Source organism: Pelophylax lessonae (genome assembly GCF_965119305.1).
Source record: "Pelophylax lessonae genome assembly, chromosome: 4".
NCBI lineage: Eukaryota > Metazoa > Chordata > Amphibia > Anura > Ranidae > Pelophylax > Pelophylax lessonae.
In genome coordinates, this window is record NC_138771.1 from 584,906,477 (window position 1) to 584,924,320 (window position 17,844).

The 17,844-nt window shown below is 45.3% G+C and overlaps 1 protein-coding gene across 3 annotated transcripts in view; it reads right to left on the bottom strand.

The window, feature by feature from the left end:
• PGLS (6-phosphogluconolactonase) overlaps positions 1-17,844 on the bottom strand; it is a 58,861-nt gene that overhangs the window by 12,983 nt on the left and 28,034 nt on the right. For all 3 annotated transcript variants that reach the window (XM_082255794.1, XM_082255796.1, XM_082255795.1), the window contains exon 3: positions 3,370-3,477. In XM_082255794.1, the coding sequence (XP_082111920.1) occupies positions 3,370-3,477 (108 nt within the window). The remainder of the gene's footprint in view (positions 1-3,369; positions 3,478-17,844) is intronic.

Consider the following 17,844-nt stretch of genomic DNA (forward strand, 5'->3'; position numbering starts at 1 on the left):
TGTACACCCGAAAATCAAAGTAAAAAAAAAAGGTGCAGCAGGATAGTCCATTTTGCTGAAATTGCATTGCAGCAACTCAAAATGGTACTCAGTAATTTGTATGGCCTCCATGTGCTTGTATGCATGCCTGACAATATCGGGGCATGCTCCTAATGAGGTAAAAACAGTATGTGAAATACAAAATCTGTGCTACCCTTCACTACCCAATTCTGTGTCAATATTTCAATATACTCAATTATAAAGTTACTGCTGTACACTCCTAGTGATTCAACCACACTACAAATTACATATAAATATTCTAACAGTGCAGCGCAACCATAAATCACCATACAAAAGTAATATAAAGTGTGTCTTCAATCAAAGTCCTTTAAAATCAACAATATATAAAATTCCCCCCCAAAAAACAAAGTCCATGAGTGAATAAAAATATAAAGAGTGATCCACCGCAGTGTTCTTCAAATCGCAAAATGATACCAAAAAAGTGCACACCACCACCGGCTGGAAAACCTGCTCACCTCACAGACGAGATCAATCAGCTTTGTATATAAACATTTACTGCAATCTCCTGCTACGGTCTCTTCTCTGAGCTCTGTAAGCCCCTCTTACTGCTCTGCGAACTTCATGCAAGTACAAAGGCAGACTACATAGTGTTCTCCATTTGAACAAAGTTTATTAAAAGCCCCCATAAATGACATTTACAGATTATAAAATCAAAAGCGATTTAAGTCACAATCACATTCGTCTGCATGACGCCATGGGGTTGGCTCCTCCCTTCTATTTTATGGTGATTTATGGTTGCGTTGCACTGTAAGAATATTTACATGCTCCTAATGAGATGACCGATGATGTCCAGGGGTATTCATTTCCCCCCAGATCTGGACCAGGGTATCACTGAGCTCCTGAACAGACTGAGGTTTAACCTGGTGGCGTCGAATGGACCGAAAAATAATGTCCCAGAGGTCTTCTATTGGATTTATTTTTTTACATCAATAGAAGTTTTATTGAAAAAGTAAAACATTTAACAAAGAGATCACAGATACAGCAATGTCAAGACATCTCTACAGAAATGTCACATATGCATATCGAAAGTATAAAAGCAAAATCGCATAGGCTTGAATACATTTTTCTATGAAGAAAAATGGTCTGGCATATCAATCTAAATATCCACCCCTGTTACCACCTCAATTCAGCTATGCCAGAATATATGCATCTCCAGCCATTGCCCTTTAGGAATTAAAGCCTGCGTACCAGGGACACAAAAGACAGGCTCATCCTATTAAAAGTGGGTCCTTTACCTGTTTGAAAGGGCTTAAGCCAGGTGTATCCAGCCAGTGACCCCATAATACCTCAAATTTACAAGGACGCCCCCTATGTTGATAAATACATTTCTCTAGTCTAAGGGTTTCACCCATACATTGTAACCATTCCTTATATGGGGGGAGGCTTGGCAGACTTTCTATTGTATTTAGGTCAGGCAAGCATGGGGGCCATTTAAAGGTATCAAATCCTTCATCCTCTAGGAACTGGCTGCATAATTTCGCCACATGAGGCCAAGAATTGTTGAGCACCAGGAGGAACACAGGACCCACTTCACCAGCATAGGGTCTGACAATGGGTGCAAGGATTTCATCCCGATACCCAATTGCAGTCAGAATGCCATTGTCTAGCCTTTAGAGGTCTGTGGGTCCCTCCATGGATAAGCCTCCCCAGACCATCACTGACCCACCACCACCAAACTGGTCAAACTGTTCATACTGAATGAGGTTACAAGCAGCATATGTTCTCCACAGCTTCTCCAGACCCTTTTTACATCTGTCACATGTGCTCAGGGTGAACCTGCCCTTATCTGTGAAAAGCACAGGGCGCCAGTGGCAGACCTGCCAATGTTGGTGTTGTATGGCAAATGCCAATCGAGCTCCATGGTGCCGAGCAGTGAGCACAGGGCCCACTAGGGGACATCCGACCCTCAGGCCACCCTCAAAGTCTGTTTCTGATTGTTTGGTCAGACATTCACACCAGTGGCCTGCTGGAGGTCATTTTGTAGGGCTCTGGCAGTGCTTATCCTGTTCTTCCTTGCACCAAAAAGAAGCCAGTCCTGCTGATAGGTTAAGGACCTTCTATGGCCCTGTCCAGCTCTCTTAGAGAAATTGCTTGTCTCCTGGAATCTCCTCCATGCTCCTGAGACTGTGCTGGGAGACACAGCAAACCGTCTGGCAATGGCATGTATGGCTGTGCCATCCTGGAGGATTTGGACTGCCTGAGCAACCTCTATAGGGTCCAGGTATTGCCTCGTGCTACCAGTAGTGACACTGACCCTAACCAAGTGCAAAACTAGTGAAAAACAGTCAGAAAAGATGACGTTTCAGCAAAATGGATTAGCCTGCTGCATCATTTTTCCACTTTAATTTTTTAGGGGTGTCTGAATTCAGCCCTCTGTAGGTTGATAATTTTCATTTCCATCAGATGATGTGGCATCCATTCCTTCCTAACACATTCCCCAGTCCATATCAGTATAGAAATCCAGCATGATATTTTTGCCAATTGAGATCTAAAGTGTTTTCAAAGTGTTCCTTTAATTTTTTTGAGCAGTATATATATATATATATATATATATATATATATATATATATATATATATATATATATATATATATATACTTATTAATATTATTATACATTCTACAATACGATTGAAGTTTCTTTCTACATACATGTTGTGAGCAAGGCTGTCATGGTTGAAATTCACTAACATTTGCTGTACCTGTCTTTTATGGAGTATCAATAACTTTGGAGATGTTTAAGAGCATGTATGTGTGAGTTGCGGATTATCGTCTATCAAATATACCTGCAACCCAGAGTCCCTGATACTCCACATACTAGGCTATATAAAGTATTGAAAATCTTAAAAGGATATTTTTTTATTAAATAACAAACATGTTATACTTACCTGGCTGGCACTCCTGGTTCCTCCCTCCTGCCAAGTGCCCTCAGAGCAAACAGCTTTCTGTGGGGGCATCCAAGCAGGCTCACTCCCAAGCCGCAGCTCTGCTTGTCCATTCAGAAACAGAGCTGTGGCTCGGCCCCACCCCCTCTCAATTCTTATTGGCTCACTGGCTATGACTGACAGCAGTGGGAGCCATTGGCTCAGCCAATGAGATGGGAGAGTACCCAGAGACCCAAAGTTCTCATGCACAACGCTGGATCACGGAATGCATGTAGGTAAAAAATCTTGTGCCTTTAGAGTCACATTAACTTTCACATGTTCTATGCAGAATGGTCATTACACAGCACCCTCACATACAGTCAGCGGTGTAAACCCTACACAAGGAATACAGAGACACACAAACCCGTATTGGATTGGATTCTCACCTCTCGCAGCTTCTTGGTATAGTCGGCTGCTGCATCATCCACAGACAGAGACGGGTCAATGGTGATGAACTGAGACTCTGAAAGTACTCCATGAGGAACAAGCTGACGCTGGGACAAAAAAAAAAAGAAAGAAAGGAAACTGAATATGGTTATATTGTTCCTAAAGAAATGATACTAGAGAACCACTAACCGCTCCATATTCTGGTACCTGATGGCCAATGTTCTTTCTGTGGTCTAAGCCAACAACACAAGCCGACAATAACTAAAACCACGAGAGGAGGAAGATGATGGCCAAGAGCCTCTATGATTGTGGTTGGCTGTGGTTGTGCTCTAGGAAATGGCTTGTTCTATTCCCTGCCTGACACTGGCAACCTTTCATCTGCTTCAGGCACAGAGGACAATTAAACATGTGGCTACAAACCCAGAATGTGAGGATACAAACATCAAACTGCTTATTACCCAGCATGCTTCCTTATGGAGATGGCCGTGCTCTGTGCTTTGTTATAGCAATCCTTTAATAAACACCGCATACACCAAGGAAACCAAAATTACATATATACACACAATTCTATGATTTGTTACCTAAGGAAAAAAACTAAAAGAGAATCTCCAGGTACACAACGAACACAAATGAAATTCAAACATGTAAACAGTTTTACTTGCTAAAGAGTTTTATATTATTCTTGAGATTTGCACAGCTTCATTCAATAACACATGAATGGAACGGATTTTTATACTATTTGGGATTTAAATAATTCAGGAAACTTTTTTTGTACACACAACATAACACAAAACCTGCTTAGACACGTGATTTATAAAAAGAAAAGGTTGGGCTGAGTACATAGATACCAAACATGCCAAGCTTTAAATTTCTGCACGCCCCCACATGACAACGACCTTCGGTACTCTATACTTTCATCGCAATGCTTTAACCTCTTGGTGCCAGCCTCACGCATATATGCAGGCGCTCGGCCTTAACGCAGAGCGGCTCTGTTAAAACAACTTACCGTGCTGAGAGTGCGGCCGGTATCAGAATGCTCCCGATGCATACTAGGGATCAGGAGCTTTGCGATTATATGACTGCATTGACAGCCAATCACAGCGGTCACAGGACCCGAATGCCGCCCTCCGCCTGCTGGCTTTTAGAACTCTTAAAGGGCGAGAAGGCGGTTGGCGTCAAGAGGTTAAATGCCCCTAGCGGTTTAGAGATAGCAATAATTCTAGGCCCATTATTCACAGCTTTCACTGCATGGTTATAAATAACAAACGTATCGCAAACAACATTTTGGTACACTGGTGCCCCCAACAGGTAGGCAACAAAAATTTTGGGGGGGAAAGGAAAAAGGAAAAGGAAAAATGAAGGTCTGCCTTTAGTTGAATTTAAAGCAGACATTCACTCTCTCAAACAACATAGACTATTTTTAATCCTTATGCTGCTATTAGTGAATAGATAGAAAATTATATTATATTTACTTGTTTTAACCTTTTTTTTTTTATTTCTTTAGTAACTTCCTGGTTTGAATGAATGAATAGTGTTCTTGGTTTTTGCAGCTCAGATGTAGTGTAGTTCCACCTCAAATCTTTTGCACCACTGACATACAGGGCAGCCATCAGGGGGAGACAGCCCATACACATGTAGGGGGCCCAGGGGTTCCAAGGGGCCCAGCCGCCCAAGCCATAATCAACAAGACCGAGATGTTGCTGCTGTAGTAACTAGCAATTGCTGAAGCATGGCAGCTGCAGAGTAAGCCAATGCAGCTGAAGTGATGTCTCTTTGCTAGATTGCGCTGTCTCTTTGCTAAAAATATGAGGCTGTCTCTTTGCTGGACTGGGATGTGCCTTTGTTGAATATATGAGGCCGTCTCTTTACTGGATTGGGATGTCTCTTTGCTGAATATATGAGGATGTCTCTGATGGATTGGATTCATTTTCATTCATTAAGTTGTAAGAGTGTTAAAACAGAAATGGGTGCACTGAAGGACTCGGTGGGATGGCCAGTGGGCAGATTCGGTGGGACGGCCAGAGGGCAGGCCCCGCAAAATGTTGGAGGTCAGGCTCAGAGGGGCCCAGGCCTAAAGCTGTGTAAGGGGCCCCAAAATTTCTGATGGCTGCACTGCTGACATATGTCACAGGTCGGCAGCAGTGATAGGTTTTACACCGAATGTGTGTAAATCGGACAAGCTGGCCGACAGTTGTAAGATAGAAGAGCTCTAAACAGCTGCTGGATTGCTTCCACACATCCTAGCAACATTGTCCCCCCCCCCCCCTTTCCCCTGCCATGTTTCCCAGGCTCTGAGCTTCCATCGGTTAACCCAGGAATGGCATGGGGGATCCCCTTGGGGTGGGACTTGGAGGCCACTCAAAAATGTGCAATAGAAGAAGTATTAAATATAAATGGATTTTATTACAAAAAATAAAGAGTAAACATACAAAAATATACAGTGGAAACTGATAAAATTTGGCAAAACAGTTTTGCCAAATTTTATCAGTTTCCACTGTATATTTTTGTATGTTTACTCTTTATTATTTTTTGTAATAAAATCCATTTATATTTAATACTTCTTCTATTGCACATTTTTGAGTGGCCTCCAAAGTCCCACCCCAAGGGGATCCCCCAAATTTGCTTCTCATATCGGGATGTGGCACTCATATCTAGGAACACAGCGGGAGCACACCCTTATAGGAATGGCATGGGGGTGCCGCTGGCTAGAGGGGAGGGAGATAAGCGAACATTCATTCACTGATCTCCCCTTCCTACTAAGAACCGCAGTTTCACAGGCATACACAATTTTAAAGGTTTGACATGTTGGGTATCTATTTACTTTACACCATTCTTTTGCCAAAAATTGTGTTTTAGTGCTCTAAAATTAAACTTTAGTGTATGTTTTACTGAAATATTGCAAATGATAAACTGTTGGGCTATTATCATGTGATGTAAAAATCTGGAACTACCACTAATTTACTCTTTATGGCCTTCAGAAAATGTTTTGGCGGTTTTAAGTACTCTTCAGGCCTAAAATAATTTTTTAAACATGTGTACAAAAAACAAAGAAAAGACTGGTCGCAAAAGGGTTAAGAATACAGTTTACATTTCGTACAAGTGGAGTCTTTTTGCAACTTCCTGTATTGCAAATCCGGTTTTGTTTCTGTAAGGTTTGCATTATGAAATATCATAACTCAACAAAAACTGTTCATGGCACAGTGAGGTCACTCTAGTCAGCCAACTGGCATGTTAAATGGACCTCCAATCCAACGTTAATGTAAAGCCAAAAAAACGGTTTTGCAGAAATTGATGAATAAAGAATAATATATGGGCTGCGTGACTTCCTATTCCTTGGGAGGAGACACCGAGCTCCATTTGTGCCACCCACATCTGTAAAACCTAGACACTGGGTCTGGTGATCGCTAATGGCCAGATTATTACCCGCTCAGCAAAGATCATGTGACTTAGCCTGGGTTCACACTTGTGCGATGTAGACACTGCATGTGATTTTGCATAGGAATCGCACCGCATTTCTATGCACATCACATGTTATGTGTGTGCAGTGCGATTTCAGACATGCATTTTGTATAGCTGAAATCGCATCCACACCAAAATGGTGCAGGGCCCTTTTTTTCCTTGTGAGTTCTGGCAATCGCACTGCATTTTGCGATCTGTTTAAGGAGAACATTGACACCTGCAGTAGTTCGCATGGACGTTGTGTGATTGCAATCTGTTGAGGAAAACACACAGGATTCGCTGCGTTTTCCGCATCGCATAAGTGTGAACCAGGGCTAAAACTGACAACTATTGCACTATGTTACAGTAGAGGTAAACCTTAAAGCGTAACTCCACTTTTGTTGAGAAAAAAAAAAAAAAGAGTTTGTGCTTTCAAAAAACACAAAAATAGACTTCCTGGCTAAATCACCAAATGAAAAAAAAAAAAAAGAAAGAAAGCTTAACCACTTGCCGACCGCCGACACGACTATTTACTGCGGCGGTCAGCCCCTCACAGGCAAAGCGACGTAGGACTACGTCGCTAGCCTGTGAGGCTCTAGGGAGCGAGCGAGCGCGCGCCCCCGGAGGTGCGCTCCCGCTCGGTCACAGACCCCCCCCCCCCACGCGTGTCCGCCGGGCACTCGCGATTGTCCTTTAGAGCGGGAGAAAGGCAGGCGGCTAATGTAAACACAGCCGCCTGTCATTCTCCCTGTGTAAGAATGGCGATCATATGGTTCTGCTATGTAGGACCGTTGATCTCTGTTCTTACACCTCAAGCCACATCCAATCACAGTTAGAATCACGCCCCTAGGGACACACCACCCCTCCCTCTCAAAAAAAAGTTAACCCCTTCACTGCCAGTGTAATTTTTACAGTAACAGTGCATGTGTATAGCATTGATTACTGTAGTAATGTCACTGGTAACCCCAAAAGTGTCAAAAATGTCAGTCAAGGGTCCGATCTGTCCGCCGCAATGTCGCAGTCCCGCAAAAAAAAAAAGAAGGCGCAGATCGCCGCCATTACTCGTTAAAAAAAAAAAAAAAAAAAAAAAGACAAAAATCTTTCCCTTTGTTAGTAAACACAATAACTTTTGCGCAAACCAATCAAAATACGCTTTTTGCCATTTGTTTTACCAAACATAGGTAGCATAAAACAAATTGGCCTACAGTGTTAAAAAAATTTTGATTTTTACATTTTTTTTGGGGAATTTCATATAAAAAAAAAAGTGAAAAATATTGTTATTTTTGCAAAATTGACGCTCTTTTTTTGTTGATAGCGCATGGAAAAAAAATAAAAAATATCGCACAGGTGATCAAATACCACCAAAAGAATGCTCTGTTTGTGGGGAGAAAAAGGACGTCAAATTTGTTTAGGCACGACCGCGCAATTGTCCGTTAAAGTCACTTAGTGCCGAATCACAAAATAAGCCCTGGTCAGGAAGGGGGTAATATCTTCCGGGGCTTAAGTGGTAAAAAGAAAAAAAGAATGCAGCCATCACATTGAAGAATTGGTAAGCTGCGAAATAATAGAGGTTTGCTTTTGGATTTAAAAGCATGTAATAGATTTTATAAATAATATATATATGTAGCACCACCCCCGCAGGAGCTGCTGATTATATTATTGGGTCTACACCCTGCCTAACAACCCAATCAAATTGGCTCGATCCCTCCTCAGGCACAACTGACCCAGAATAGGACTGGACTATCAAATAGATACACAGGTTGGAATACAATACTTCACTATGCAACAATACCTTGTTACCTTCTTGAATAGTAGTCCTTCTGGGTGACACAACGGAACAACGCACAAGATTGTAATTAACCAAACTTAGTTTACTATGTATCAAATTGAATAGGGGAGATACAATACAATACAATACAAGTCCATAAAAGGTTATTTAAAACAGCTTTAAAAAGGTAAAAGAATACCCCCACACTCCTCCTGCATTAAGGCTAGACACAGTACCAGGTAGGTGGGCCTATCTGAGTCCCTCCCCCAGAGTTCTCTTCTTTCTTGTTGATCTTCGCTAGCAAGGTTATTGAATAGAGCTCATTTGTAATCCAAATTAGGAATAAAGATCAAGAGAGAAAAAAAACATCGAGCTGTTAGTTGTCACCGCAGGGTGTCTGCGTAACTGAGCAATAACTTCTGCGAGAGAGATAAGCCTCTGGCGACTCCTTTACAGACCTTATTGTTTGTCTATGAGTCTCCTGAGAGAGTATGGTGATAAACCCCGGGGTTTTATCACCTCCTGCTGCGCTACCGCTATCTGTAGATAAAACTGTCTCTTCAGCAGATAAAGTCAGTTATTGGGCATGTGCCCTCTCACCAACAGAAGTTTCTCCTTCGCGCGCTTCCACTGCGGTCTCAGTCCTTTGGCTATATGCCAGCCGCGCGGGGTCCTTCTGGCGGATGACTTCCGGTCTCGGCAAACAGAAGTATGACCTCCAGGAATGTGCCTCGTGCTTGAGATGGGACGGTTCCACGTCGTCCCTCCAGGCTAAAAGGCTCTGGCCCAATATCCAGTGTCAGTCCTTCACTCTCGCTCGCTGGTTCCTCAGAGTCCAGCGCAGAAAGGCCCCCCCCCTTCGCGCGCTTCTCTCTTCCTTTAAATAACCTCCCCCATAGTGCCGTGCGGTGCAGCCGTGCACCCTGGATCTTGCAAAGCAGCCTGGGAGATGTAGTTTCTTCATCTTGTGAAAAGGAAGTCACAGCCCGGGAAATTCCATGCAGCTACCACTAGAGGGAGCCTAGTTCCTGGATCTTGCAAAGCAGCCTGGGAGATGTAGTTTCTTCATCTTGTGAAAAGGAAGTCACAGCCCGGGAAATTCCATGCAGCTACCACTAGAGGGAGCCTAGTTCCTTCCCACATATCAAACAGTGTCTTTAGGCATGTTTAACCCCGCTACACACTCCCCCCACTTGAGAAACTTTGGTCCCCAAAGAGGTCAACAGTATGTACCCTAGTGCATAGGTTGGCATTATACAACAAAAACATTAACATTTTGCTGAAATAAGTCAATCTGAATACATCCAATTTTGTATTCTAATAGCAGTGCAACAGTAAAACGATAAAGTGCAATTAATAAACAAATAAGTGATTTCTACAGTGTTAATATAGTGCTGATTTCTAGTGCTTTTATATAGTGCTCCTTTAAAAAGCACATGTGCCTTTGCAATTTCTTAAACACTTACATCTTAAAGTTTGTGTTGAAAAAAAAACATCAAAAGGTGAGAAAGAGAAAAAAACATATAGTGAGGTCAGAGCAACAAAATGTGCGCAAACATTAACTCACAAAGTAAACCAAATTGTGAACATCAAAAACTGTGCTTATTATAATGGCCAAACCCAATATCCTTATGTACAAACTTAAATGCAAACGTTTTCTACTTCAATACTTTGTTCTCATGATCTCTCACAGACCCCCCAAAACTTGGGTGGCTTGTACAGTTGTGCCTGGGGGTGAGCTAGGGTTGTCCCCCACCAAATCTACAGTGGAGGAACTAGGCTGGTCAGGAGATCTTTTGGAGGTAAAAACAGCTTCTTCCGAACATTCACCCAATTGATCATAGGTCAGTCTCTTAGGTGGGTGAATGACTCTCCTTTCCCTCTGTTCCCGTGGAGGCATGCTCTCAGAGGTGCTAGGATCAGGCACTTCTGAGGATTCTTCAATGTCCCCCTCCTCATGTTCCAACACAGAGGAACCTGATGGTTCAAGAGAGGTCAGTTCTTCTTCAGAGAAGGGTGCAACCTCCTCCTCAGGATCTTCATCCTCAGCTGCTTCTTCTGGAAGCATATGAAAGGGTATGAATTCAGGGGCTTCTGCCCGAAGGGCTCCTCTATCAGCCAAGTCAGATGAAGACAGGGAGGCAGGTGTGGGTTCTGGCAACTGAGATGACCACAACCAGTCGGGTACCTCCTCTTCATCTTCCAAATCTTCAGATGGAGAACTTCCCTCTCCCTCATCTGGGAGCGTCGTCTGAGATCTGGTAACTGGTCTGGACCGGCGAGAAGTCGAAGGGGCCTCTGACAAGTCTTCCACAGGGGGCATACGAACCGCTTCAGAGAGAGGCAGCAAATGGTTCCGATGCCAAGCCTTCAATGGACCCACACTTCCTTCAGGCCGAATTTGGTACACAGGAAGGTTTGGCAGTTGCTTGCAGATAACATAAGGTTGGGACTTCCAGCGGTCTGCCAACTTGTGTTTTCCCGGGACACCCAAGTTTCTCAACAAAACCCTGTCCCCTGGTTGCAGGTCATGGATCCGAACTTTTAGGTCGAAATTTTTTTTATTCCGCAGTCCACGTTGATCAGATGTGGCCTGAGCCTTGTCATAGGCCGCTTTCAGACTCTTCCGCAGTCGGTCCACATATCCTCTATGCGATGCTGAAGAGGTATGATCAGGCGAAATGCCAAAGGCCAAATCCACTGGCAACCGAGCCTCCCTTCCAAACATCAGCCGATAAGGGGAATATCCAGTAGCATCACTGACAGTGCTGTTGTAGGCATGCACAATGGCAGCTACGTGCTTGCCCCAATGCTGTTTCTTCTCTGAGCTCAAAGTCCCCAACATATCCAAAAGAGTCCTGTTAAATCGTTCAGGCTGGGCATCCCCCTGTGGATGGTAGGGAGTGGTTCTAGTCTTTTGAATGCCTAACATATCTAACAGTCTCTTGATCAGTCTGCTTTCAAAGTCCCTTCCCTGATCAGAATGGAGGCGTTGTGGTAACCCATAATGTACAAAGAACTTCTCTACAAGAACTTTGGCTACTGTTGAGGCCTTCTGATCCCTTGTTGGGAATGCTTGAGCATATCTGGTAAAATGGTCTGTTACCACAAGGACATTCCCCTGGCCACTCAGATCAGGCTCTAAGCAAAGGAAATCAATGCACACCAGCTCCATGGGTCCCTGACTTTGTAGATGGCCCATTGGGGCTGCTTGACGTGGCAGAGTCTTCCTCTGTATACACCGGACACAAGAATGACAGTATCCTTCAACTTCGGCCCTCATACAAGGCCAGTAGAACCTGTCCCTGACAAGCTGAAAGGTTCTTTCGGGCCCCAGATGGCCATGATTATCATGAAGAGCGGCCAGAACTCCCTCTCTGTATTTAGCTGGTAAGAACAGTTGCCACTTCTCCTCCAGATCTTCAGATGGACCTCTCCGGTAGGCCACTCCTTCTCTGATCTGTAACCGGGTCCACTCTCTATGCAACAGACGGGCCCCCTGAGGGGAGTCAGTTAGAAGCAACTCAGGGCTCTGGATCTCCAGAGCTTCCAAGAGAAGTTTTCCCAAAGGGTCTTCCAACTGCTCCTTCCGCAAGTCCCTTTTGGACAGCCGGGGCAAACCCTCCCCTTCAACTTGGGTCACCTGGCAGTAGCATTTGGGTACTCCGATAGCCGAAACCCCAATCTCTTCTGCTCTTGACCCTCCTCGGGATCGAAATTCAGTTCCCTGATATAGGGCACGCACCCCTTCTGGAGCCAAATGAGTCCATTCTTCCGCAGGTTCCTGTGGAACATGCAACCTTCTGGATAGGGCATCTGCATCCCTATTTCCGATTCCTGGCCGATACTTCAGGCTAAAATTGAAGCTAGAGAGGGCAGCCAACCATCGATGTCCTGTTGCATCCAGCTTGGCCGTAGTCAACAGATAGGTGAGGGGATTATTATCTGTCTTGACAATGAATTCAGCTCCGTACAGGTAGTCTTTCAATTTGTCAACCACTGCCCACTTCAAGGCCAAGAATTCAAGTTTGTGAGTAGGATAATTCCTTTCAGCAGGCAATAGGCTTCTGCTCACATAGGCAACAGGTCGCAGATGACCCTCATGCTCCTGATAAAGTACCCCCCCCAGCCCATCTCGGCTGGCATCAACATGCAGTTCATATGGTTTTGTGGGGTCCGCATAGGCCAACACAGGGGCAGTGGTTAGGGTTTCCTTCAGCTGGACAAAGGCCCCTTCGCATTCCGGGGTCCACTGATCCTGGATGGATTCCTTAGCCTTCCGGGGGCCTATGGTGGACTTCGCCGGCTTTACCAACTCAGGGACATCATCTTCTTCATTCTTCAGGAGCTCATTTAGGGGTCGGGCAATCTGGGCGAACCCCTCCACAAACCTCCTGTAATAGGAGCAAAAGCCCAAGAATGACCGGAGTTCGGTCACATTTGTGGGTCTCGGCCAGGAAGCAACAGCATCCAGCTTGTCCGGGTCAGTGGCCACCCCTTCTTCAGACACGATATGGCCCAGGTAATGGACCGAGGACTGATAGAATTGGCACTTCTCAGGAGAAAGTTTCAGACCTTCTTCATGTAGCCTCTTCAAGACCTTTTCCAACCTCTCCTCATGTTCTTCTAAAGTTCTGCCAAACACGATAACATCATCCAAGTATACCAGTACCTCTATCAAATTCATATCTCCAACGGTCCTCTCCATCAGCCTTTGGAAGGTAGCAGGGGCCCCGGACAACCCCTGAGGCATGCGATTGAACTCAAAGAACCCCACAGGGGTGATGAAGGCTGTTTTCTCCCGATCTTCAGGGTGCATGGGGATCTGATAATACCCACTCTTTAAGTCCATCACACTGAACCACTTCGCCCCTGACAGACTCTGTAGGGCATCTTCGATTCGAGGAGTGGTATACTGGTCTGGGATGGTTCTTCTGTTCAGCGTTCGGTAGTCGATACAAAGCCTCAAAGATCCATTTTTCTTCCGGACTACCACTATCGGGGAAGCATACGGGCTCCTGGATTCTCGGATAATCCCGATCTTTTTGAGCTCTGCCAGCTGTTGACGTAGATCTTCTAAGTCACCTAAGGGGACTCGCCGGACTCTCTCCCTGAAAGGCTTGTCCTCACTCAGGCGGATCTTATGAGTAGCGCTCCTGGCACATCCCACGTCAAACTCGTCCTTAGAGAATATTTCCCTACATCGAGCAAGTTGTGCCTTGGCCCTCTTCACCCATTCCGGCGGGAGGGCAGCGTTTCCAGAGCAAAGCTCCTCTATAACCGCTTCACCCTGTTCCTTTTCTTTGAAATCAATGGGGGCAACTGGGGTAGCCGGGTTGACTTGGCCCAGGAGCACTCTGGCCGGTACCTTCACTGGTGTAATAGAGGTGTTTCTGACACTCACTAAAACCCTTCCACGGTTTTCCTGTAACACCTTCAAAGGGATCACCTCAGGGATCACTTCTATCCCTCTCTGTCTCTCCTTTTGACCTGATTCAAAGATAATGAAGGGACCCGGCTGTTGCCATGTGAGTTTAACAGAAGCCTTAAAACAGGCCACCTCTCCTGGCTGTAAGACCTTTTCTGCTCTATCCAGCTTCCAGAGTCGTCCAACTCCTTCTGCGGGGGTCTCTTGCTCCAACACTAATCGTTGGTAGGCCTGCCGTAGCATGGGATGGATCCTTGGCGCCTGAGCATCTTGTCCCTGGACCAGTTGTATCAGAAGGCGCCTTACCAGGTCAGTGTTTGTTCCTACGATGAGAGAGCTTTTGTTGGCCCCTGGTGGACGAGGACAGACCACCGCTAAGGTGTCGAAGGTTTCCGCTTCACCAGCCACTGATGGATCAAAGGTCAACTTGATTGGCAGATACCCGTCATAGGGAAAACTTTGGGTCCCAATACCCCATATCTCCAGATCTTCCAACTTCTGCAAAGGTAGATGGGTAAGATATTTATCATAGAAGTCTCTATACAAAAGAGTCACCTGGGCCCCTGTGTCAAGGAGGGCTCTTGTGTAAATTCCTTCCACCTGAACCGAGACCACTGGGGAGGGCCCGACCAAGTTAGTTGGGAATTCTCTTGATGTAGCCTGGTTGTCTGATTCAGTTCTCTGTACCCTGGCCCTCTTCTCCTTTTTCTTCCTTGATCTGGGCCCCCGCTGAACCCGGTGTGCATTGACTTTCCTTCCCTCAGTAACCCGGAGTCTAGAACTGGGGGTATTATATTTGGGTCTGACCCCCTGACTCAGTTTCCCTGATCCTGCACCACTTCTGGAGTCCCTTAAGACTGGCGGACACCCGGTTGACTCCTTCACCGGTGTCCTCTGAAGTTTCCCGCTGGCTCGCGAGGTTTCGCGGCAGCATTTCCTGAGCTGGGACATACCCTTCTAACATGCCCAACTCCCCCGCAGTTGAAACAAGTTAACAATCTTGCAGGCCGTGGCTCTGGATCTGTGCTGAGACTAACAGGTTCATCTGGCCTCTCCGATATACTCCCCTTGGGTAGAGTGGATACCTGACCAGTCAGGATGGACACCATTTCTATCAACTGAGACACTTGGGTCTTTAGAAGTTCAACTTGAGAGTCACCCTCTTCCACACTTATCACTCCAACCCGGGCAGTTGAGTCAAACTGCCGACTTTTCTTCTTGTTGTCCAACATAACCTCTTCCTCTCTGACCATTCGAATCAGATCGGGGTATTCTAGAATGCCGCCATCTCGACGAGTTCGTAACAGTATGGCAATGGGATCTAAAGGTTGAGCCCCTTTCAGAACCTGTCGTGCACGAGTCTCATCTATTTTCCGGTGGTCTATTCCTTTCTTTAACAGAATCTGGTGGATAATCCTATCCAGACGTTTAATGAATTCGGACAACTTCTCCCCCTCTTCTTGATAACAGTGGTCCAACTGGTAGAGAAGTTCAGCCGCGTTCTCCGTCCGACCAAACACATCTTGCAGAATGTCCAAATAATCCTGTGCAGTGCAGTTCTTCTTGCTAAGCTTTAGATTACGTACAGCCTCTAATGCAGGTCCCCTTAAACTCTCTGTGATTCTCTGCTTCTTGTGCTGTTCTGGTACCTCCCATTCCTCCAAAGCCTGAGTGGCGGTATCTAACCACTCTTCGAACCCATCTTCTGCTGAAGGCACAGGCTGTTTCCCAGAGAATGTCCGGAGCTTCCTATATCCAGTCATCAAATAGCTCAAGGAGTCCCTACTACATTTTGCCACAATCTCCCCAAGAACAGCACACAGTTCTGAGCTAAAAGTCGACAAAGGTGATGACTCAGGATGCCCTTCTTGGACACCTTTTTCTTGGCTGGATACCCCAGGGGTGGTGGATGAGGGACCCGCAATAGGAACTCCTGGATGTATCAGGAAAAGTTCTGTTTGGTCAGTAGTTTTTACACTGTTTCCGTTGAAATAATCAGGGACCCCCTTCCTCCACTCACACAGTGCATACGTGTGTGGGACAGTGGTGTCAGTTTTCATGTCAATCACCCAAAATTTCCTGTCTGTGGATAGTGCCCTCAAAACAGGGAGGAGCTTTTCTTCAGTCCAGGCTTCTCCCTTGATTTCAACCACCAGGCCATTTTCCACTATGACATTCTCTTCCTTGCACCACTCAGCAGCAGCGACAGGATCCATTTCTGCGTGGGAGGGGATTCTATGGCTGAGAGGGTTGTATTGCAGGACTGTAGAAATCCCGGACGAGCCCCCACGTGTAGCACCACCCCCGCAGGAGCTGCTGATTATATTATTGGGTCTACACCCTGCCTAACAACCCAATCAAATTGGCTCGATCCCTCCTCAGGCACAACTGACCCAGAATAGGACTGGACTATCAAATAGATACACAGGTTGGAATACAATACTTCACTATGCAACAATACCTTGTTACCTTCTTGAATAGTAGTCCTTCTGGGTGACACAACGGAACAACGCACAAGATTGTAATTAACCAAACTTAGTTTACTATGTATCAAATTGAATAGGGGAGATACAATACAATACAATACAAGTCCATAAAAGGTTATTTAAAACAGCTTTAAAAAGGTAAAAGAATACCCCCACACTCCTCCTGCATTAAGGCTAGACACAGTACCAGGTAGGTGGGCCTATCTGAGTCCCTCCCCCAGAGTTCTCTTCTTTCTTGTTGATCTTCGCTAGCAAGGTTATTGAATAGAGCTCATTTGTAATCCAAATTAGGAATAAAGATCAAGAGAGAAAAAAAACATCGAGCTGTTAGTTGTCACCGCAGGGTGTCTGCGTAACTGAGCAATAACTTCTGCGAGAGAGATAAGCCTCTGGCGACTCCTTTACAGACCTTATTGTTTGTCTATGAGTCTCCTGAGAGAGTATGGTGATAAACCCCGGGGTTTTATCACCTCCTGCTGCGCTACCGCTATCTGTAGATAAAACTGTCTCTTCAGCAGATAAAGTCAGTTATTGGGCATGTGCCCTCTCACCAACAGAAGTTTCTCCTTCGCGCGCTTCCACTGCGGTCTCAGTCCTTTGGCTATATGCCAGCCGCGCGGGGTCCTTCTGGCGGATGACTTCCGGTCTCGGCAAACAGAAGTATGACCTCCAGGAATGTGCCTCGTGCTTGAGATGGGACGGTTCCACGTCGTCCCTCCAGGCTAAAAGGCTCTGGCCCAATATCCAGTGTCAGTCCTTCACTCTCGCTCGCTGGTTCCTCAGAGTCCAGCGCAGAAAGGCCCCCCCCCTTCGCGCGCTTCTCTCTTCCTTTAAATAACCTCCCCCATAGTGCCGTGCGGTGCAGCCGTGCACCCTGGATCTTGCAAAGCAGCCTGGGAGATGTAGTTTCTTCATCTTGTGAAAAGGAAGTCACAGCCCGGGAAATTCCATGCAGCTACCACTAGAGGGAGCCTAGTTCCTGGATCTTGCAAAGCAGCCTGGGAGATGTAGTTTCTTCATCTTGTGAAAAGGAAGTCACAGCCCGGGAAATTCCATGCAGCTACCACTAGAGGGAGCCTAGTTCCTTCCCACATATCAAACAGTGTCTTTAGGCATGTTTAACCCCGCTACATATATATACATACACACACACATATACATATATATATATATATTTTTTTTTTTTTTTTTTTTATTTACACACATACACACCCATCTAAAATAAAAATTAAAATTATCAAACACTTAATTTATTTCAGTAATTCAGTTCAAAAAAGGTAAAACGCATATATTATAATGTTTCATTACACACAAGAGTGATATATAATTTCTCTTTCTTTTCATTTTAAGGATT